The 23,378-nt window shown below is 32.4% G+C and overlaps 1 protein-coding gene across 1 annotated transcript in view; it reads left to right on the top strand.

The window, feature by feature from the left end:
- LOC149909839 (uncharacterized) overlaps positions 1–21,070 on the top strand; it is an 89,290-nt gene extending 68,220 nt beyond the window's left edge. The window contains exons 3-11 of the mRNA XM_090119967.1: positions 7,555–7,691; positions 12,610–12,787; positions 13,881–14,023; positions 14,298–14,398; positions 14,772–14,940; positions 16,755–16,881; positions 17,130–17,294; positions 17,674–17,756; positions 19,264–21,070. Coding sequence (XP_089976093.1) covers positions 7,555–7,691; positions 12,610–12,787; positions 13,881–14,023; positions 14,298–14,398; positions 14,772–14,940; positions 16,755–16,881; positions 17,130–17,294; positions 17,674–17,756; positions 19,264–19,972 — 1,812 coding nt within the window. The 3' untranslated portion in view covers positions 19,973–21,070. The remainder of the gene's footprint in view (positions 1–7,554; positions 7,692–12,609; positions 12,788–13,880; positions 14,024–14,297; positions 14,399–14,771; positions 14,941–16,754; positions 16,882–17,129; positions 17,295–17,673; positions 17,757–19,263) is intronic.
- Positions 21,071–23,378: the final 2,308 nt, after the last annotated feature.

The raw sequence follows: 23,378 nt of genomic DNA, 5'->3' as shown, positions 1-23,378 counted from the left end.
GATAAAGCAGTTACTTAATATTACTATTTGAATATAACAAATCATTTAAATGAGGCACGCCCGTGTAATATGTTTAGTATTGTGTGCAACAATATTCACTCGAAGGCCAGGATTTTTACAAATAAGGTGATAGCAACTTTTTAAACCAATAATAATCTCGAGGGTGTTTGAAACATTTCATTCTCAGATTTAAATATTCATAAAACAAACGAAAATAAGAAAATTAAAGAAATGTTTCCGATAATTAAAAAAATAATAAATACATACCTATATGTATAATAATGCTTTAGTTATTGTTATTATGTATAATAATTATTTAACAAAAAAACTTGTGTCTTTTAAATATATTATAGTCACCATGGTCACGGTGACAATTTGCCTGCATTTTATACTCATAAAAGAAACTTCCATTGTTCTTGCTTTTATGTGTAAACTCGAAAGGAAGTATTGAATTAAACTTTTTAAACATAGTGATCTAGTTATGTAAGCATGGCTTGTACTAATCTTGGATAGCATTAGAATTTACTATCACCTTTCATTATATAACTTAATTGGATTTAGCTGTCGAGCTATTGATATGTTATTAAGTTTTTATAACAGGATCAATTTATTAAAATAAATCATCGTAAACGTGTTCTTTCACTAGGCAATTGCAATTTTAATTAAAAATTAGTCTAATTGTTCATAAAGTACAAATACCAAATAAAAAATAAACTTTTTTTAAACTCATTAAATCGACTCTTACGTATAATACCGACATCATTTATTAAAAAGTTACAATTGAAGTTCATAATAAATAGTAGTCAAGAACAAATATCAATTTCGAAATAGGAAATACTCAAGAACCTATAATTTTCGGTTCACGTAACAAGTGTGAAATATTCAGGTACCTACCCGCGCTATAGACAAACTGCTTTAAACTAAATCTTTGAGCCTAGATTAGATTTTAAATATTAAATATCAAACTGCGATCTAAAAGTGAGGTCGCGTTTTACAGACTTTTAAGGAATTTATAAAGGTCATACGATGAGAAATAATTTACGTACGAATCATGTGCAGATATTCAAAAAAAATATGTATCTCGATATTTTTATGTGTAATTACTTACATATACTTAAATATGTTCTTGAGGCTTGAGTCTCTAGATTTATATCATTTTACAATTAAAATATAATAAATCAAGTACAGGTAGGGTAAGTTTTTAAAAAAGCATAAAGAGTTTTACCAAACATATTTTATCGATTAATTCAATACTAAATTCTCAACTAGATTATTATTTATTCCCGTAGATTACGCAACGTCTTATTGAAATCACGTAATTATTGTGTTTAATGATTAATGTTGCGATATGATAGAGTAAACCTCTCACATAGACCAACTTTACTTATAATTAGGGCATGAATAAACAATTTTGAAGGAGAAGAAAAGTTATATCAAGGCTAAATCTTTATAATAATAGATAACAGTAAATTGTAAAATTATGCAATTCACAGGGACTGCGTAACAAATTAGAACATTATTTTTAAGGCGCTTTATAGTTTATTCGTCTTGTCTAGATTCCAGACAATAGCAGAATTTATATACTTAATTTATTATTCTTATCATACGTTACTGTTATAAAAAGTATTGTGGTTTCAATATTATATTCAGTCTATTCTACAGACTACAGACGCATTGAAAATCTTTATGAATAAAACAAGTTTGTTCATATTACATTGGGAATATGAAAATTTCACAATACCGCGAGACAGTTTTATGGGACGCTTTGCATTTTTGTGTGGCTATTTATACAGACTATTAATGTGTAAAAATAGCATCTTAAATGAATGTTTTTATGCACCATTAAACAGAAAACAAATTAGCGTTTAAAATAAAAATGTGGATTTGACTTCAGTTTAAACCTGAGAAAACACTTTAAAACACAGTTATCAAATTTCATTTTTATTTGAAAAATATACAATTTAATTATGTATATTAGGTATACCAATACATAATTTACTCTTTCTATTCAACATTATAATTCAATTAATCCGTATTGCCGCCATTTTATAGCCGTCGTTTTTTTATGAAAAAAGGTCAAGTTATATTACAGCCAGACAACACAAGAGTATCGTAAAAAGCTGCAAATAAAAATAACTGAAAGCCTAAGAAGCTTGAAAAGGATCCTAGCTCTCTAACGGTAAGCCTAAAAGCGAAATAATCCGATCCTATATATATTTTGGATGATTAACCTTGTACCTAGGCATTTTCTTGAAATGCTCGGTCGCTTTATGAAGGCAATTTTGCGATGAGAGCACGTTCACAGTTTATGCATTGCAGTGGCTTATGGAGGAAAATAAGAGGACGGTACTAGGATATAATAATAGGAGATAGAGAAAGTAATTAATAAAAAGCTTGTTTTGTGTATGAGTTTGAAAATATATTTCACAAGAAATATTTGAAAATAGTTCAAATATACAACCAACAAAATTTTGTTAAATAATAGAATGAATCCCCTCTATAATCGATTACAATATTTTCAGAACTTTTGAATGTAGCGATATGAAAAAAAGAACAATAAATTTTCAGAATTTAACACCAAATTCTTGGCACTACCTTTGAGATCGATTTAAATTGCCCGTGTTTACGATTTTGTACTAAACATCGCTGATATATTTTGGCAGCGGTAATACGTAATACAATTCATTAATTTATTATAAACAACGAAATAGACTTCAAACATAACAGATTTTAACAAAGCGCTCTATTATAATATGCTTCGGCCATGTTTGAAGATATTTAAGTCGGATAATATGTAGATATTTCAATTCCATTGCCCATAATTAGATTGGATAACAACTAGGGCATGCACCCGGGTTTACCCGGTTCCGAAAAACCCGGGTAAACCCGGGTTTTTTGATGATCTTGAGAACCGGGTCTGAATAGTATGAAACCCGGTTCTCCCGGTTCCGACCAAAATATTAAAATATAAAGTTTTATTTATATTTTGCTGCATTATTTTAAAAAATTTATTGTATCTGGCAACGTCAGACTCACGTGCATCGCGAATTTTCGTGCCACGCCTCAAGCGTGGCTCCGATTGGTTGTCTTACCTTAGGGCGTATTCAGAAAGAAAGCTTGAAACTTATAAGCGCTTATCGGCGCTTGTCATGTTCATATATTTTCCTGCGCGGGTTACCAGCACTGACAGGAAAATATATATGAACATGACAAGCGCCGATAAGCGCTTATAAGTTTCAAGCTTTCTTTCTGAATACGCCCTTAGATGCTATAAGTTTCCTACGGTTGTATTGCCAAAAAAAATTAAGCTTCGAAAATGACAAAAATTAGGCTACAGAAATATTTTTATTAGATTTCTCGTGAATTTGAAAAGCTGTTAATTTTACTGATTCATATAATGATCGAGTCATGTTTTTGTTTTTGGTATCAAGCTGAAATTTATATCGAATACTCAAGTCTTCGGTCCCTTTTATGTGAAAAAGTCGAACTCACAAGCCAACGCATCAAAAGATACAGCCGTAAATGCTGAAAATTTTCGCAAATTTCGACATTCGCGTGGGACTCAAAACCTACAGCTGGGTACTTTTCATGTTTTTATGTGATATTATGATAACAAGAGCGCCGAGACAACCGTCAAAACGCTAAGGAATAGAATACGCTATCGATACAAATTGACATAAGCGTATGATGTTTTGCCTAAGGATTCGGTCACACTACCAACGACGACGACGACCACGGACAAAATTTTCATCCAGTCGAAATTAAATAAATTGTGCAAAACACAATTAAAACAATTTTTTCGAGATCAATGGATAAAAAAATAGGTTTTTCATAGAAACGGTAGCTCCTAGGAAAAAATGTATTTAACCTTTTTTATAGATAATTTTATGATGTACAATTTTGGTTCCAGGTGATTGTATGATAAACTTACCGTCTCGGCGAAAATCGCAAAAAAAACTATTTTTTTATTAATTGACCTCGAATTAATTTATTTCCGAGTACCGTAATGACGGGAGATTTAAATATTTTATTTTGAATAAATTTTGGCAAGATTTGAATTTTGGTCGTGGTCGTCATCGTCGTTGGTAGTGTGGCCGAACCATTACCAAAATATCATGAGCTTATGTCAATAATTAGCTTTAGCAATTTCTATTCCTTGGCGATACTGACGTTTGACTAAGGGCCAAGGTACTTTTATATAAGACTGATAAATAAAGAGAAGTATTGAAATTTTTTTTTCTTTATTAATTTAATCAAATAAGACACAAACCGCGTAAAATAAAAGGCCTATCAGGTACTTTTACAGTTACTTTTGTTTAATTTCGTATTTTTTCCAAGTATTATTAAAGAACCGGGTAACCCGGTTCTACCCGGTTCTGAGCTCGATTTGGAACCGGGTTTCAGAAACTTGGAACCGGATCCGGTTCTGCATGCCCTAATAACAACTCATAATATATTTAATCAATTTTACGACGTAGACGTCGTTAAAGAAATGTACATACAAGAGTTAGCAAATGCCTCAGGCGCTTTAAACTTTTACTAGAGTTGGGAGACATAAAAAACAAAGTAACGTTGCAAAGTTTACAGAAGTAAGACCGAATAATAATAAAATTTTATAATACCTTTAATTTCAATTCCAATAATTGATGTAGATTTAAGATAGGTTCATATTTAAGTTAACAACAAAATATAAGGAGGTAGGTATTTGTTTTTGTCATGTTTTCAAATAGATAATGTTCATGATATTATTTCTATTGAATTAAAAAAAAACCTTTGTTTTCAGTTTACAGTTAAAAGTTAGTTGAAACTAGAACAATTATCGGTGTATTAAGCAAGATATTTTTTTTTTCTTGTTCCGTATCGAATACAAACCTACTTACTATTTCTGCCTGAAATTTCTTGTAAAACTTCTAAAAGAAAAAACTTTATTTGTTTGAAGAAATAATGTAATTGAACTATAAAATCCCAAAAATTTTAAAAACATCGTAAGGATAATAACATAATTGTTTGTGGGTCTGCCATTAAAGGCTTGCTATTACTACGACCCCATTTCGATTCGCCATATTTAGGTCGAAGGCACAAAACAACCACCAAAGTGTGGACAATCGTTATGTTTTTTTGTTTACTTTCTCACTTATTGCTCTTAAAGCTTTAAGATTTTGCATAAGTACTTTTTGCATTAAATTCGATTTCAGACCAACCACACATATCTACTCTACTCTATCTATACATCAGAATTATAAAAATTAAGTTAAAATTTTCATAATGTTAAAAAAGAAAGTTAAGGTACCTAGGTAAATACTATATCGTATTGTTGCTTCAAATTTTGTGCTACAAATTCATTATTTCCTATTAATTATATTTTTTTAATTAGAAAAGCCATGTTTCTTAACTCTCCAATCGGGAAGACTAACTTGATAATGAGTCTCTGATTTAATGAGCTATAAATTAGATTGATTAGATGAAAAAACATCCAAGTAAAGCAACATCGTTAAGCAAATCCATATTTAGTTACATTAAGAATTCTTAATTGTACAAAGAAATAATCTCTTACGCTACATCGATTGAAAGCGGTTTAAAAACCCATCAAAACTTTCCTGTTACGTTAGGACTTAACAGCTTATGGATATTACGACTCACTCCGGTTTCTATTTTGTTACAATATCAATACCAACATTACATTGATGTAATTATTGTGCTGAAGCTTTGATCTGCGCATTAGTATCTATTTGCTCACTTACAATGATTCCCTTATGGAAATTGAATTATAAGTTCCTAGTTACATTAATCAATATTAAATTATGTAAAATTACCTATCTATCATAATTAGATTTGACTACTCAAATAACTCTTAAATGATCCGAATATTTATTAGTACCTATAGCTGCATCATCTGTGCTTTAAATATTAAATATCTTTCACATGGATAAGTTTTAAGGATTCGTCTTTATTATATTATTAGGTTAATAAATAATACGTTGTATTCTGAATCCAAATGATAATTAATGTTTTACTTTGCCTTTATATTTCAGTACTATTTATTTCATTTATATATTGAGGAACAAGACCATGAAAATTTAAAACATCAGAAGTTTAGTTACGAAACCTAACACATACAAATTGGATCATATTCTGTTAAAACAAAAATCGCCGAGAATAGATCTTATACAGACTAGTGTCATAAAAGCACTTGAACCACTTTCCATCGTTGCACAAGTGTATCGGTCTGTCAAAGATATAGTCCTCTATAAATAGGCTAGTTACACCGACGTGACCTACTTCCGCAGGTCGATAACCCCGAACAGGCTTGGGGTGAAGATTTAGCACAGACAATCAGAAAGGGCGGCGCGAAAAAGTTGCAATCGCAATCACACATACACGTCCTAGTAAATACTAAATGCGTAGTAGTGTGTTGTGGGAGGTTGACTCGCGGTGTAGGTGTAGTGGGCAATATGAGTATGTTATGTTGTTTTACTTAATCAATATTTGAGCAAACTTATTATGAGGAAAATTGAATTTATTTTCGACCGACCGCAACGCGACGTTCACAAAAACGACGAAGCGTATGAACATGTTTTTAATGATACTTTATTAGAAGTTTACCAACTGAAGAATACTTTGCTGATAGAATAATAAGCTTAAAGCTTTTACAGTTTCACCACGTTTCACAGTTGATAATTCTAAACAAATACGTCAATTAAAAAACAACCATGTTATAAATCTTGTTTTCTATGTTTGCATTTTATGCAAAATAAGTTGACTATTTTCGCGATAAGGTTCATTACATACAAGTCGTTATTTACGCATCGTTGACGACATGTGTCAGCGCGCCCTATATTCAATAATGGCGGAAGTCGAATAGGCCACCCACGGGACACGTGTATGAGTGACCACGTCAAATAGAAAGCAAATATCTGTACACGAGTCTAGCTTTTAAATTAACGCAGTAATGTTGATATTGCCTTGCACTATTTTAATCGAAATCGATGAACTCGCGTAGCGGATTAACAGCACTGCGTTTGTGTGAAGTCGACACATTATAAGCAGCATTTTAATAACCGTAATTAATTCGCTTTAAGTTATACAAATAAGATGGAAAACAAATCAGTCATAGCATTTGTTAAAAACCTGAATGCGAATAAATTAGACGTTATTATGGACACACCTAATACCTTCCTGACAAAGAATTATTGAATCCAAAAAAATAAACATAAAATAAGAAGTTGGTATTAATTAACATTATTCTAAATACCATACGGACTCTATGCGGATGTCATGAAGTAAAACTGGTGCCAATTTTTTTACCGACATCAGATTTTTTCATGAAAAAATACTGACATAGTAACCCTAGATGGTAAATCTATCTTATATATAAAAATGAATCGCATAACTCGAGAACGGCTGAACCGATTTCGATAATACTTTTTTTATTATATTCCTTGAAGTACGAGGATGGTTCTTATGTAGAGAAAACGTAAACATGTACCACGGGCGAAGCCGGGGCGGACCGCTAGTTATTAATATTATTTGTAAATTTTTAATATTTAATTTCAGGTTCCTCGTGAAAGTTTCAAGCACATAGTAAAGGCATGCGAATGTCCTCTGTACTGGAAAATGCCTTTGTTCTTAGCGACACAGCAAAACCTCCACGCGCCGGTTGACGGACACAAGTTTATAGACTTTTGGAGAGAGTAAGTATACATTGAATTATTGTTTCATTAAACAATTACGAGTACTGGTATAGTATTATATTACCGATGATTACAAGTGGAAAGTTTAGGAAAGGCATTGGGCCATTATTATCTTGCAATCATCATCATAATAATCTGAGATTCTGACAGTATCAAATATAATGCTGCAATTTTTACATGGTGCATGTTTCGTAATTTTCCAAATTCTAAAATAATATGCAAGCATTAATATAAACAATAAATGGCGAACGGATAAATGAGATTAATTGAGATAATTCTCGTGAAAAGTTCGAAGATATGTTTTTATAATAAATTCAAAAGTGAGATGTGCGGATGTGTGTTGCAATACTATTTTAAATACAGATTATAAATCGTTATGTAATTAAATAATATTCGCTAAATAGAAAATCATTCACAAATTATATAGGTGGCAAGATTTTACTTACTAAATAAACTTTTTCAAATTTTCAGAATTTTAAAGCAAATTGCCAAAACTCAAATATAAGCAAATAATATAAGCAACAATCCAGAGTCAAATCAAAACTATATTGCTAGAGATTGTACATATAACCTTAAAAGAACGACCTTATACAGCACGTTATGTAATTTAATCAGCTGAAAGCCTTTTAAGAAAGTAGGCTCTATCCCCGTTTCGTGCCTATATATAAGAAAATAGCCAAGCTTTGAATACTTGAATTTTCATTTATAACAGTTCTGAAATTCATTTCAACTTGCAACTCTAAGATTTCATAAAAGACATCTGGAAAACTATTATTCATCAGGTGCTATGATGGCTATCTCGGAATAAATTTGCCTCTTCGTATGCATGGTTAATTTCCAGAATATTCAACTCAAGAATATTAAATATAGACTTGTTGTGTTTTAAAAAAATTCCATTGACATTTATTGAAAAGTGACCCGTGTCTTGTTCTGTAATGGGACAGATGCTGTTCACATCTGCTTAAATGGTCGATTTGACATTCGAGGTTTTGAGGAATGAGAGCTTTTTTTGCTTTTAAACTTCTATTGATTAAAGAGATCGCTATAAAAATTTGTCGTATACCAATTTCTAATCAATAAAAATTTCCAATAAATCAACCTAAAGACGTAAGCCTTATTGTCGAGCCAATTTAATAGGCAACATTTGACGTCTATCAATTTTATCTTCGAAGAGAGGTAACCTGCTTAAAAACATCGATTAAAGTGAATTAATCGATACGGATTTGAAACATTTGTCAATCGAATTTATTGATTTATGATAATTTTTATTCACAAGTAATCAATGCATTCGATTCTAGATGTCAGATTTCGATTTTTAGAGTAACGTCTCTGGTAAGTATTTAAAAAGAAAAAAGGTTTATTGACACAAAATTGTAGTGACGTCAGTTCTTCAATTCAGAAATTGTTTATTATGTTTAAAATGGTTTATCATTAAGTGAAATCTTAAAATTACTTGTATCGGTCATTGTTATTATAAATATGTAGTCGTAATTGAAAAAAGTCAAGCAAATGTGCAGTTCTAACAAAACGAAATATCATGTTATTCTATGTCGTCGTTACTAGGTTACGTTCTTGAATTTTGTTGAACTGTCAAATGTTGCCTATTAAAATGGCTCTACTATAATTGAATTTTTGTCAGCTCTACCTCACTTACAATAATATAACCAGAACATCAAAATCGAATGAATATCGAAAGCAACTTCAATTTGTTTCATGTGGGATGTTAGCTTGTAAAATAAAATCCATCAATCTTATTAAGACGAGCTATTTTTAACAGAGAAGACGTGTATCCTTAACTCTCCGACTTACGTATATATTTATAGATTCGATAATATCTTAAACGCAAACCATATGTGGTTTTACTATAAAGCACCATCTCACATGAACACCGCAAATGAATCGTAAATAAATCGAACTGAACTTGACTTTTACTACGCCATTTATTAATAGTCAAAGAACTCACATAGAAAATATTTTTCGAATTTCGCTGTATAGTGCAGCGCCGTAAGGTTTATACCTCGGAATCCAGGGCCAGTCAATGAATCTTAATATAAACCTTGAAAATATGTTTTTAATAGTATATAGAAAAATGTTAAAAATAAATTTTTTCGCGCTCTCAATTTTTTAATAATTATTATAAACAATTATTAATTTTTTGGAGTTTTCATTGATTTATATTAGACAAAAGTCATATTTTAAAAAGAACAACTATTACAAACTTGAAAACTTGATCTTGGATCTTTAGGGACTGCAGATATACCGATGAAGGTCGGGTTGGAGAACAGAGGGGATAACAGCAGCTGTTCGGTATTATTCATGGCGGGCCCTCACAGGATAGTACACGACGTTATAACTTGCTGTTTTCGTTCCGAAAAATATTTATTTCAGATTTTTGTTTATTAAAAATTAATGTATATATTATTATGCAGTGAGTGTGATAAAAGTTAATTACTGAACATTACTGAGTTTTAAAAACTTTGAAAATAGTGGCATAAATTGTAAGTATTTGTTTTTCATTTATATTACATGCTTTTGAAAACAGTTATGAATATTTTGTAATAAATCGATGTTAAAAGTTAGAATATAATAGTAGAATTTAATAATATCTATCTAATAACTAACTTTTACATTAATTATGTAAAAGTTAGTTATGAATATTACTAATATTTGTTGTTGCAGCCACGTGTCGCAATGGGTGAACCATCCAGTATTGATAGTACAAGCAATGATTGCCTCATTTGTGATAAAATCGGATCTAGTTCTGAATTAAGCTCTGAACTAGGAGATATTATAAAAGTCACTAGAGGCATATCATCATTAAAAGCTGCATCTGCGGAAAGAGGGGATGGACTTTCTCAGTATATTAATACTCGCGACTTTGTCTACGTGCATTCGGTATGCAGACAAAAATATATTAATAAAGGATGCATTAATTCTTATTTAAAAAAAGAACACCACATCTGCATGCTCTCCACCTAAAAAAAAGCTTTGAACAGCTACTTCAATTGATTTTGATTGGAAAACTTCTTTTTTCTTTTGTGAAAAAGAAGCGGATGAAATGAAGGAAAGAAGGAAGTCCAAGTCGTCAAGACAACAAATCAGCTACGTCACTAGTACTGATTTCAAGAAAAGTATTGTAAGTTTGATATGTGAAGACAAAAGTGAATATTGTCGCAATATTCATAAAAGAATTGTAGGCGTGTTAGGTTTAGTAGCTCAGGGAGCTAAATATCACGCGGATTGTTACATGTGTTTAAAAACAACGCTAAAACAGACTCAGAGGGAGAAAAAAATTCATCTTATTTACACCGCAAACAATGACGCAACGACCAGCTCCAGAATCTTTATTAAAAATAATTTTTTGCTCGTGCAAAACAGGATGTGGAGCATCTTGTGGGTGCAGGAAAAGTGAATTAAACTGCACTGCAGCTTGCTTAGAAGGCAATGGTGACAGCTGCACTAATCCTTCACCTACAATCTATATCAACGAGATCGACGACGACGACAATAATGTACAATGATGTAACAATGTGTATAGTTAATGATAATTTTTTCTGTAACTTATTTTTACGATAATCTAATAAATTAACATTGAAGTTACTCTACACATATAATTTATTACAAATAAAATTAAATTTTTCACTATAAACACTTTTTCCCCCTTCCGCCTCTCATTTTTCAGTAAATTGTTGTTAAAAATTGTTGTAAATCGAGATCGGTCAATTTTTTTTTTTTAACTTTTTTATTTGAGGTTTTAATAATGCAGTCTCATACTTGATATACAGATTCATTGACTGGCCCTGGGTTCCGAGGTTTGACCATTTTTATGCCTTACGGCACTCTACTAGTAGCAAAAGATGCACACGTTATAGGTACGTGTGCATCTTTTGCTACAACCAACCTCTTGAAATTAATAAAAATGTACAATGTAAGTACAGCCAGGCAATGCGTAGGTACTTGATACTATATTGCGTCGAATTTTATATTTTTAATCAAGTGACTCCTTATGTTAAGGATGTTTCACTATATATTTTATCATGTAAGTCAACCAATTTTTCAGTAAAACAGTTTTTTCTATTATTTTTTATTCGAAATTGTATACAGATATATATTATGTCGTTTCTGAAAACGAGAATTGATAATACAAGAAATGTATTAAATAAATAAATGACCTAACGCGTTGCTCTCAACATGCAAAGTGCAAAAGCTCGTTTATCACTTTACTGCTCTAAGAAATTTTAAAGCTTATATATTTTGACTTCAGGCGTTTGCAGCTCATTCAAGCAAAAATTGTTGAACGTCTGAAAATGAAAGTGTCACAGTTAACCTAGATAAATTGATGAAAACTCGAAAAACATAAAATATCTTATAAATATTTTTTTTCTTTATGCGCGTCACACACGGTGAAGATACTTTAATATTTTATATTAAAGAATCTTAAGATAAAATATTATACATAGTAGGTATCTTCACCGTGTGTGACTCGCTTTATTCTGTACTATTTGTAGCGAACAGCTTGCTGTGAAGTGTTCAAAAATAGTTAGCAACGTCGCCTTAATTCATATAAAAGACCGTTTGATCTCTGAAGAGGCTTTCTATTTCTCTTTAAAAATCTTAAAAATATCCACAGAAATACAAGTTCTAAAATAAATTATAATATAACAAAAATAAATAGTATTTCATTCGACCCCGAAGGAGCTTCTTTTAAACAGACTTCAAAAAAAAGGAGGAGGCTCTCAATTCGGCCGGTAGGTATATTTTTTAATACTCAATTATACTATTCCATTGATTATTTTTTTCTTATTTAAGTACCAACCCATATTCATTTCTCACTGATTTTGCCGTCAACTGTTAAAGACCGATTTTCAAAATAAAAACCAAATTATTTTCTAATAAAATGTTCATTATTAATTTTCAGACTGTCAACACAGTGCCACGACCAAGCTTCCAGATTTGTGTACATATTAACGAGAGGGAAGAGTAACACATTAGCGCCGGAGGACTTCGTGCCTTTGGTCCAGGATGTCGTTGATACGCACCCTGGACTGTCCTTCTTGAAGGAGGCTACGGAATTCCACTCGAGATACGTCCATACTGTAAGTTTTTAAGAAGTCTAGTGAAAATAGTATATAGTTTGTTGAAGAATAGTTATAAATTATTACTTACTAGCTGCAGTCCGCCTTCGCACGGGCTGTCAAGCGCGTGAAGTTTTTAATATCTATTCAGTTTAATTAACTTTTGGCACACATATTTTAAGGTCTTTTATAAGACCCTTCTCCTTACGATAACGAACATAACAAAAAATAATTATCGAAATCTATCAAAATACGGTGTCCCATGAGCCAGTATTTATCCCAATTGTGTTCTTGACTTTGTCTTTATTGTTCTGCATTATAAACAAAGGCAATAAAAATAATACTACCTACCTACGTACTAAACTTTCATCATTTAAAAAGACTTCTAAGTAAAATGTATGTTTTCTCATGTCCGCAAATTACCTTTAAAAGTAAATGAAACGTGTTCAAAACGAACCCTGAACATTATGATAATTGTATAAACTGGTTAATGATATTTAAACCAGTTCAATGAATTTGCTCTCTATTAACCCTAGTAATTTTCGACGAGTTAAACAAATAATGCCTATTTATATTTTATGTGTATGATTTCCGATCTGCTTTAAAACTAAACAAAGTTGTAATGAAAATGTTTGTTTTAAATACATGATGTCGTAAGTTATTTATGTACGTCAAAAGATAAATAAATTAAGGAAAATTAAACAAACCCAGAAGTAAACCACAAAGATATCGAAATTCAAACACGCGTTGTATAATATTAACAACGAAAATAATTTAAGTATAGGTACGTTTATAACCGATCTAATCATCTATACCTAAACCTGAACTAAGAGAATCTATACTAATTATTATACTAATATTATAAAGTAAGTTTTTTTAACATTTTTACGGGCTTATCTCAGGAACTCGTGGTTCGAATTCAAAATTTCTGTGTTGGATACACAGACATATATACATGTCTGTGGTTGGATAGTTAGTTCATTTTACGAGCGCAGTATTAAACATTGTTGAGCAATAAAGAATGTTGCAGAAATGAGAAAATCCTTATTTTAAGAATAGGCGAAATTTGTCAGCAAGTAAATAATAATAATAATGTTATAATTTATTTTTTCAGGTGATTGCTAGGATATTCTATTGTGTGAACCGCTCGTGGTCAGGTCGGATATCCATTCCGGAGTTGAGAAGATCGAACTTCTTGCAAGTCATCCAGCTTCTTGAAGATGAGGAGGACATCAATCAAGTGACACAATACTTTAGGTAATTATACGTAAAGTACGTTTGGACTTAACAATTATATATGCCGCAACTTTCAATTATTATAAAACTGATAACGTTTAATAGAATAGGTACTTTATTTCTTGAAATTTTTGCAGTCTTTAAAATGCTTTGATCATTTTTTCTTGGTAAATTATTATGCTATCAAAGAAATCATTTGAAATTTCAGTGACGATTATTTCTTCATTGAATTGTATAGGTACATATATTTTATTTAAAGCAATTTCGTTTATGTGTACAAATAATTTTCTTTCAGTTATGAACATTTCTACGTAATTTACTGCAAATTCTGGGAATTAGATAAGGATCACGATTTATTCATTGATAGACACGACCTTGCGAGGCACAATGACCACGGTAAGAAGTCTTATCAATTAAATTACCTTTATTTATGGCGTGAACTTTCACCAGTTTAATAATTAAGGTTTTATAAAAATGGATAATAAAAATTAATTAACTATTAAAAAAAACGAATAAAATAAAAATATGTAAAGATCAAGTTTCATGTATTCTATGCTCAGTCAGACAATCAATTTATTTCGTTTTGGTAATTAGCAGTCTTGTGCAGCTCCGATTATGAGATATAAGAGTCCGATTATTGCGATTAGCATTACTTAGACCTAAGCTTAGACGGGAATAGACAAGGCAGTATTCCTTGGGCTATTCCTCTCTTCTTTTACTTTTTTAATATATCGTCAAATTCCTTTCACCTTTCATATAAACGTTGCAGCCCTCTCAAGCCGTATGATAGAGCGAGTGCTATCGGGCTGCGTGACGCGCGGCAACCAGAACCGCGTGACGGCGGGCGGCGAGCCGCGCATGTCGTACACCGAGTTCGTGTGGTTCCTGCTCGCGGAGGAGGACAAGAGCCATCCCACCGCTATCGAATATTGGTTCAGGTTGGTGTGATTGTTCTTATTGAACATTACTGCGCTCTCAACCCGCGTGATAGAGCGCGTGCTATCGGGCTGCGTGACGCGCGGCAACCAGAACCGACCAGACCGATTTTAATTGTGTGTGTGTTTTTTGACGTGACAACGTCTTATAATTCGATTGAGCCGGCTGCACGCACGAAAAAACAAGACTCATGCGGCGTTACCTCGCTCTGAGGCGTTCCATGTAAGGCTTGAAGTGCGAGCGAGAGCGCGGAACGAGCGACAAAGAAGCACAATCGGACGTTGCGTTGTCACGTTCATCTATCGTCAGTAAACCGACTTTACAGACAACCAATTTTTTTTGTATTAAATGCGTCAATTTTTTTAGGTTCAAGTATAAACCACGAAGTCTAAACAAACAAAAATAACTACTGAATATATGTAGATGATACTTAAAAATCATAAATCGAAAACTATTAGGGTTCATACGCACCATGCGGGTAGCCGCATTGCGGGTAGCCGTCCGGCTGACCGCAGGATGCGGTTGCGAATGCGGCCAGCCGGACGGCTACCCGCAATGCGGCTACCCGCATAGTGCGGTTGAAGAACCGTTGCGATTTGCGGTCATGTCAATCCATTTCAAAGATGAAAATGGAAGAAGTTGCAGCTATTTACTACATGTACACACGTTACGTAAAGAAGAAAAGCAAAGAAAGAAGTACTGTGTGCATCCTTATTTGCAAACACGAGATGAGAGCAAGCATTTTGCAACCACGTGCACACACTCACTCAATTGCGGGCAGCCGCAGACTGAACCGTACAGTGCGTATAGCAACCGTCCGGCTGGCCGTCACTCGTGACGTAGCTCTCCGAGCAACCGGAGCGGTCTGCGGGTAGCCGCATCGCAGTGCGTATAGAAATGAATATTACGTACATAATTGTGCTTGCGGTCAGCCGGACGGCTACCCGCAATGCGGCTACCCGCATAGTGCGTATACGCTCTTAGTTGCAGAGGAGAGATATATGTATTGACATAAAATAAAAATGTGTTTTGCAGCAAATGCTCTCTAGATATAATGTTATATTGTTTATTTTCTTATATTTCATTTTAGTTTACGTATTCCCATTTAAAAATAACCCGCGACCCTACTCTGATCGTCCCAAAATAGCACACACACTCTTGCTATAATTACGACAATTTAAACTGGAGAGCTCCTAAAAGCTTCATCTCCAAATATATTCTCAAGAATATATAAGTGAAATTGTGAGCATTGCATGTATTGAAGTACTTGAGATATATGGCCGAGTCGCGTGACCGTACCTATAGCAATTACTTTGAACTCATATTGGCCGTTGGTTTTGCCTTGAACTTTCGGCAACACTGAGAATAATTGAATTTCCCTCTTAATTTTGCTTTGCAGGCAATAGTAGTTGGTGTGAGTTAACGAGTTAAAGCACGTAATAAAATTACGTTTTATTGTGAAATAATCCATTTGTGAATCAAGATTTTAATCTAACGTGTTTACTACGTCTTCAGTCTTCTTTAAACATATTTCGATTAATTGATCACAGCTTTTTTCGAGCTTTCGCTATTTCACTATAATAGTTATATTGCCTAAATTTCCTTTTATTGAATACAAGGTAAAGCACCTTCAATATCTTAATACACAATGACTAACAAAGCTTTTTTAAATATTTATTTATAGAGACTGGAGACAGGTTTTATCACATAGTATTTTTGGGAATTTTCACGCTTAGACTCTTGCATTGGGTACTTGAATGTTATGGCAAATTCATTATCTAAAGAAAAAGTATTAATTACTGAATGTTATTTCCAGATGTATGGATTTGGATGGCGACGGCTACATATCGATGTACGAGCTGGAGTACTTCTATGAGGAACAAATGCAGAGGATGGAAGCGATTGGAATCGAAACGTTACCATTCAACGATTGCCTTTGTCAGGTATGGTGATATTATCTAATAATAATTGAATAAAATATAAATATAACAATGCAAACACGAAAGAATGCTCTAGCTCTATGTTCGTTTGATTAAATGCACCGAGAGGAATAAAGCAATTTACATATCAGTGTATCTAGAAATTGCAAATTACACTACTCAATATTTCGTAAACCTTAACAGCTAAATTCTTTTCTTTAATAAAATTGTTAACTGCAATAATTAAAATTGACTATAATTTCACATTTCAGATGTTAGACATGGTGCATCCAGCTGAGCACGGTAAAATCACGTTAACCGACTTGAAAAAATGCAAGTTGACGCCGATATTCTTCGACACGTTCTTCAACCTGGAGAAGTATCTCGACCACGAGCAGCGCGACCCCTTCGCGACGCAGCGGGACTCCGATTGCGAGGTCGGTTAAAAAAAACTAATTAAAAAGGTTTTTGAAGCAAAGTTCTGTATGCGCGTTGATAGTAAATTTTCAAGGCCGCTTCATAGCAATACCGTCATGTCGATGTATTTCTTGTAGGGCGATTATTTTGGTATCTTTGAATCTTGCCAAAAAAGTTTCACTTCTGACACGTGTACTCGGCACACACGCTCTTTTTTAAAAGAGGTTTTTTAATTACAAATACAAACAATGTACATAAATAACAGGAATGTAGCAAAAGATTTTCTTAAAATTATGAAAAAGCAAGACAAAAAAAACGTACTTTCGCATTTATAATATTTATTACGTGATCCTTATTTCGTTATTTCTTTTAATACATAATTAATTTAAAAAATTACAGATGTCGGAATGGGATCGATTCGCGGCTGAAGAATACGAACTGTTGGTCGCTGAAGAAGGAGGCAGCGACGCGCAAGACCAAATGTAAGATCAATTACAATTATAAACCTTATATGTTTTGGAAAAGGACCTAATTTCCTACACTTTTCTATCACAAATTTGTTTTCCACTTTGATAAATATTTCATAATTATATTTCTTTTCCCTAGGCTGTATAACATAATCAAAGAATCCGAAAAAAGGGATTCTATTAATCGTTTCTATGAATTCTGCAGAACTTCAAGGTTGAATGGCGATAGATTGTACAAATAATAATTTCGATTCGGTAAAGTAAATGTGTTTAGTATTCACGCACTAGGTCATAGAAGTTCCAAAAAGCATTGAGCATTTGATTCCTACAGCACCTGTGTTAGACCGCCTCACATTGCAAAATGTCTTAAATATTTCAAAAATATGTTCTGAATGCAAAATCTTTTTCGCGATATTAACGACTATTTACAGATTTAAAACATGATTCATTTATTATATCGTATTAATAATGAATAAACGCATTTAATTCTGTTGTAGTCGAAATACTAAATCCAAAATTATTTATTTAAACTTCACTTTATATTTGGACTTTCATAGTATGTATTCTATGTTTCATTTATTCCTCAGATATATATTTTTATTTTGTACCATCGTTATTTATATAATGATCATAATATCTTATATTTATAAAGTATTGTATGGTTTATTTCGATTATCATCTGTATTGATCTATTTATTACAATTTCTTTCATCAGGGAGGGAGACAGAACTGGCTATGATAGGGTAAGCCTGTGTTCTTGAAGTGCAGTGTATAATACTGTGTCAGTTTGCATTCAAATATAAAATACAATATATAAATAATAAAAGCTACATATATCGTCTATACAGGAATACAAATGTTTTTTCATATCTCATGTGTTTGTTTTTTGTTTGGAACTATGGTGACATTTTTTTTTATTTAGTACAAAGTATATTTTGTTGAATTTACTACCGTCAAGTTATTTTTAATTATTGCTAGTACACCTTTAGTAGTTTACGATATTATTATGATTTGGTAGTATGTATTTTAAATTCCGTTCCATTAAATAAGTTAAAAATAAGTTTTCAAGTAGGTACTGTGTGTTAATTTATTCTGAAGTAATTTTGTTAAGTAGTTTGATTTGTGTTCCTATATCGATGATTTTTATTCGTCAGTTTCAGAATAAGATATTTACAGATACAGAAAAGTTGCTTTTATTTTCCTTTGTATGTAACGATAATCGCACTGCATTATAACATCACAAAAGCGACTTGCAAAAACTATGTGCAACAATATTGTGATCGTCACGACCGAATTTGCTTGAAATATTGTCTGCCTTACTGATGAAAACATACTCACATAATATGTCCCTGTACATATCCGCCCAATTCAGTTTATGCTTTTTGTTTGTATATAAACTCATTGGCATAAAGCATGAAGCGACTAACAAGTATTCCTCGCAGTTTCGTTGCATTCAGTACATATGAAGATGTGTCGACCGTTTATAAAGGACTGTTTTAATATTTGATCTTATAAATTTCAGCTCATACGATGAAACAGACGACGATTGCTTATCACCAAACATTGATGACGTCACTAACACCGACGTCATTGAGGACTCCAGCGTGGAAGATTCCACTTTTAGCGACAGTATATCCAATGTTCGTACCAAAGATGTCCCAGGAAATGTTCCCGCTATCTCACGAACACCGAACCAACCAGCTGGTTTCGTGAACCTCAGCACCATATACGCGTTAGGCAGTACGGACAGATGGGCGAACAAAACTAACGTGCAAGAACGAAAAGGAGAGAAACCAATCCCACCAGAAAAACCAGTTAGTTTAATGATGATGAACGGCAAGATGGAAAATCGATTTAACGTCGGGAATAATAGTTTTTTATATTCACAATTACTGAATCCTGGAGGAGCAAGAGCGAAAGATCCACCTTCATACACGGCCGCGACGAGCGGAGTTCTCGATAAAACTGGCGAAAAGAAGGTTCTATCCCCGAACAAAACTGTAAAATCCCCAACCAGTCCTGTGAACGGCGTCAGTAAAATCTCCGACAACTACGAGAGAGCCGTCGCAGAACGTCTAAGCCCACAAAGAGAAAACTCTAGACTAAATCGCAGCAGTGTGTTCAGTAAAGTTAATACTGGAATTGTATCCGGTAAAGTTAAAAAGAGCGCTCGAAACGTTGACGAAGAAGATGATGACTACGCGCGTGATAGTGACGAGTGCTCCATATAGACCTTGCTTTCAAGGTGTGTTATACAATGACTGATTCGTGTTAGTGAACCAAAGACCCTAGAACAGTTAAATATCGACATACCATAGACAAATAAATATTTTTTCAACGTATCCACGATACGTGCCTTGTAGAAATGACACGTTCGGACAATTGTAGCGGTAGAAATCGATTAGTTTAGGTGTATTGCAATAGAAACGGTGTGTTTTAACATCGCTTGAACCGATAGGAGTAACGTATCGGAAGTATTATGTTAACCGTTACCGGTATACGTGTTGAAATGTGTGTTATATATGTATTTAAATGTCGTCGGAGAAGAATGAAATATGTATCTAAGAAGGGAACCACGCTTTTGCATAATAGTTCACAGCTTGTTCACAGATTAGTTGCTAGGCTCATTTTACAAAACAAAACTCGTTAAAATTTATGATAAAAAACAAAATTCAATCAAAATTAATTACCTAACGTTGGCCTCTATATTCCGTCTTTAATAATTATTCATATCACGCTCCATCCACAATATAGAGATATTTTGAATATCATTAGCATAGCTTTCACCATCAATGGCTTTGAGCATCGAGACGAACACCGTGAATAAACACGCACAGATAAGTAAAATAGATTAAGTGAAAATATTTTTATATTTAAACTAATTTTGCCGCGAGAACATTAACTAATTAGTAGAAAATTAAGCCTGGTAGCAAATATTCATCCAGTTAAGCCTTTTTATTTGTAAGACTAAACTTATTATTTTTCGACGGATAGAATAGGTACCTACTCGTTGTTTAATTTTAAGAGTAAAATAATCAAGTACGAATTTTTACCAGTTACAATATAATGAGGATCATAATGTACGCGTGACGTTTTCCCTTTTCGTTTTCACCTTCAGCAATTGAATTACTTTGACCTTTTCGCTTAGGATAGATGAGGCAGCTGTAAATACGCTTGTAGATAATGCTAGGTAGATTTTACATTTTTTTCTCTAGTCTACAGGGTGCTCATCGATCTAATTATCGAACCAATAAAAAACAAGCCTTTACAATGGAAACGCACCGTTAGAATAAAAACAGGCTAACCGTTATAGCCAAGGTTTTGGAACCCTCAATAGGCTATTTGACAAGGTTTTGAAAACTGTCTCAAATTATTAAGATACGTTTATAGAGCACACAAAACACATGTTTCTTAATTTTTTGTAGTTATTCATTGAGAAAATGGAAAATAAAAACATGATATTCAAATACGCCGCCAAAACACAATTTTGAAGAATATGGCGTCTCGCGACCATGGTGACGTCACAGCGGCGTAAACATCAACTTGCTCCTGGTACTTATTGTTCGTTTTTGTTTTAATTATAGTATAATTAAGTTAATCTGTTTAAAAACCAGAAAATGAGTTCTTATAGGTGGTGTGTAGTTCCTGGATGCAGAAATACGACTATTAAAACCCCTGACAAACTATTTATATGTGCTCCAAAAGATATAAAAATGCGTAGAAAGTGGTTGCAGTTAGCTCGCAGAAATCCAAGTGATATTAGATATATCAATTAAAACAGTTATATTTTTTTTGTGAAGACCACTTCGATGTAAGTATGGTGTTGAATACCTAGTAGGCAGTTTATTTTATTTGTAATACATAGTATAAATCGTCTCATTACTTACCTGCTTGAGGTAAGATAATGATATATATAAATTGATGATGACGTGTTTGTATTGATATTGAAAATAATCAATACACACACGTCAATCCTATAAACTGGATGGCTGAAATGAAAAATAAAGGACTTAATCTAAAAAATGTATACTTCATAATTATTGTGCTATTGTGATTCATGTTTGTAGGTACAATTAACTAAAAAGGTAATGAATGACGATTGAAATATTAACTTACGTAGCTGTTTTCACATTTCTCAATTGAGGAGCGTAAAAATCTTGGTTGTTTTTAAAGAACATGCCAACCATTATAGCACAGTATTACAATATTATTTCCTAATTATAGCGTCCACTTTAGGTAGATTTCTACTGTCTGCTTTTTCTAAATTAGGTTCCATGACAAACAAAAATAACACATAAAGAACAAAACTGATTACAGACACCTTGAATCACAAGAAATAAGTTATACAAGAAACAAAACCAAAAGCGAAATTCAGCAACGACGTGAGTAAACGTTGGGATCTCTTGTTATTTACGCCGCTGTGACGTCATGGCAGATGCAGCCAATCATGGATGTTTTCGGTCACGTGGTCATTTTAAAAAATATGATGTTTTTTCTCGACGATTTATAAATAAATAAGTTATTATTTATATCATTTATTAATTTAAATCGCTTCAAAAACCTTATATATATATGGATTACACAAAAAAGTAATTTATTTTTTATACTGTCAAATAGCCTATTATTATACTTACCTATGATTTAAATGTGCATAGGTACTTATATCAGAATTATGTTTATGTTTAAAAAAAACAGCAGAAAGTTATTTTTACCTTTCTATTACAATGCATACACAACCAAATTCGCCTATTTTTTAATGATTAAAAAAAACCTATTCACCGATCTGAAACAGTTAAATACAGGTAAATTAATGCTGCATAATTTACATTAATGCTGCCAACTGGATGCCAATATAAATTCTTTGTGAAATGACGGAAGGTAAATTCATATCAGTGATCTTCTAGGCTTCTAATTGTAAATCCAAAGCTTTGATTGTGGTGTTATCCATGAACAATAAAATTTGTTAGCTAATAATAATTTTTCTGATGTTTGGAATAATTATGTTTGTCCAGTGAATTTTCACTTTATTGATCGACTTCAAAGAATAGGAGGAGGTTATTTGACTCGTATTTGCGTGAAATTTAGCTTTCATGTTGTATTTTCGTTATTATTAAAATTGTTAATTGTTTACCCTCAGGGGCATATATATATATAGGAAAATATTACGGTACACGGATGTACCTATGTTGTTATTGAATTTTTGTCATGATTGATTAAATTGAGATCGAACATTGATCAACTGAAAAATATTAGTGACTACTGACTAGTCATTCAGAACGACAATGTTATCAGTTGGTACTGCAAAAATAATGATTATTTTTTTTTTACCAGTAGGTTTTATGTACCCAAGGCGATATGCGTATTTTCCAAATTGAGAAAAATAATATCTATTAGATAGACATTATATAATAAAATAATGATTAATAGGTAGATAATTTTACATACGACGTTTACAATACGATAAAAATTCTACATACAGGTGTGTATGTAGAAATATTTTTTTCTGTATAAGGATAAAATAATCAATAATACAATATAATACGTAACTGTATGCAGAGTTTTTGAGCTCTAAATTTACCTGCAAAATTAAACACTAATTACCAAATATTTATAAAAGGGGATCATTATTATGTTAAG

This window comes from Colias eurytheme, chromosome 3 (genome assembly GCF_061535395.1).
Source record: "Colias eurytheme isolate Ceu_HAF_F1 chromosome 3, ilColEury1 Martin Lab GWU primary, whole genome shotgun sequence".
NCBI lineage: Eukaryota > Metazoa > Arthropoda > Insecta > Lepidoptera > Pieridae > Colias > Colias eurytheme.
Note: the sequence above shows the minus strand (reverse complement) of the source record. Positions and strands in the feature narration are given on the sequence as shown.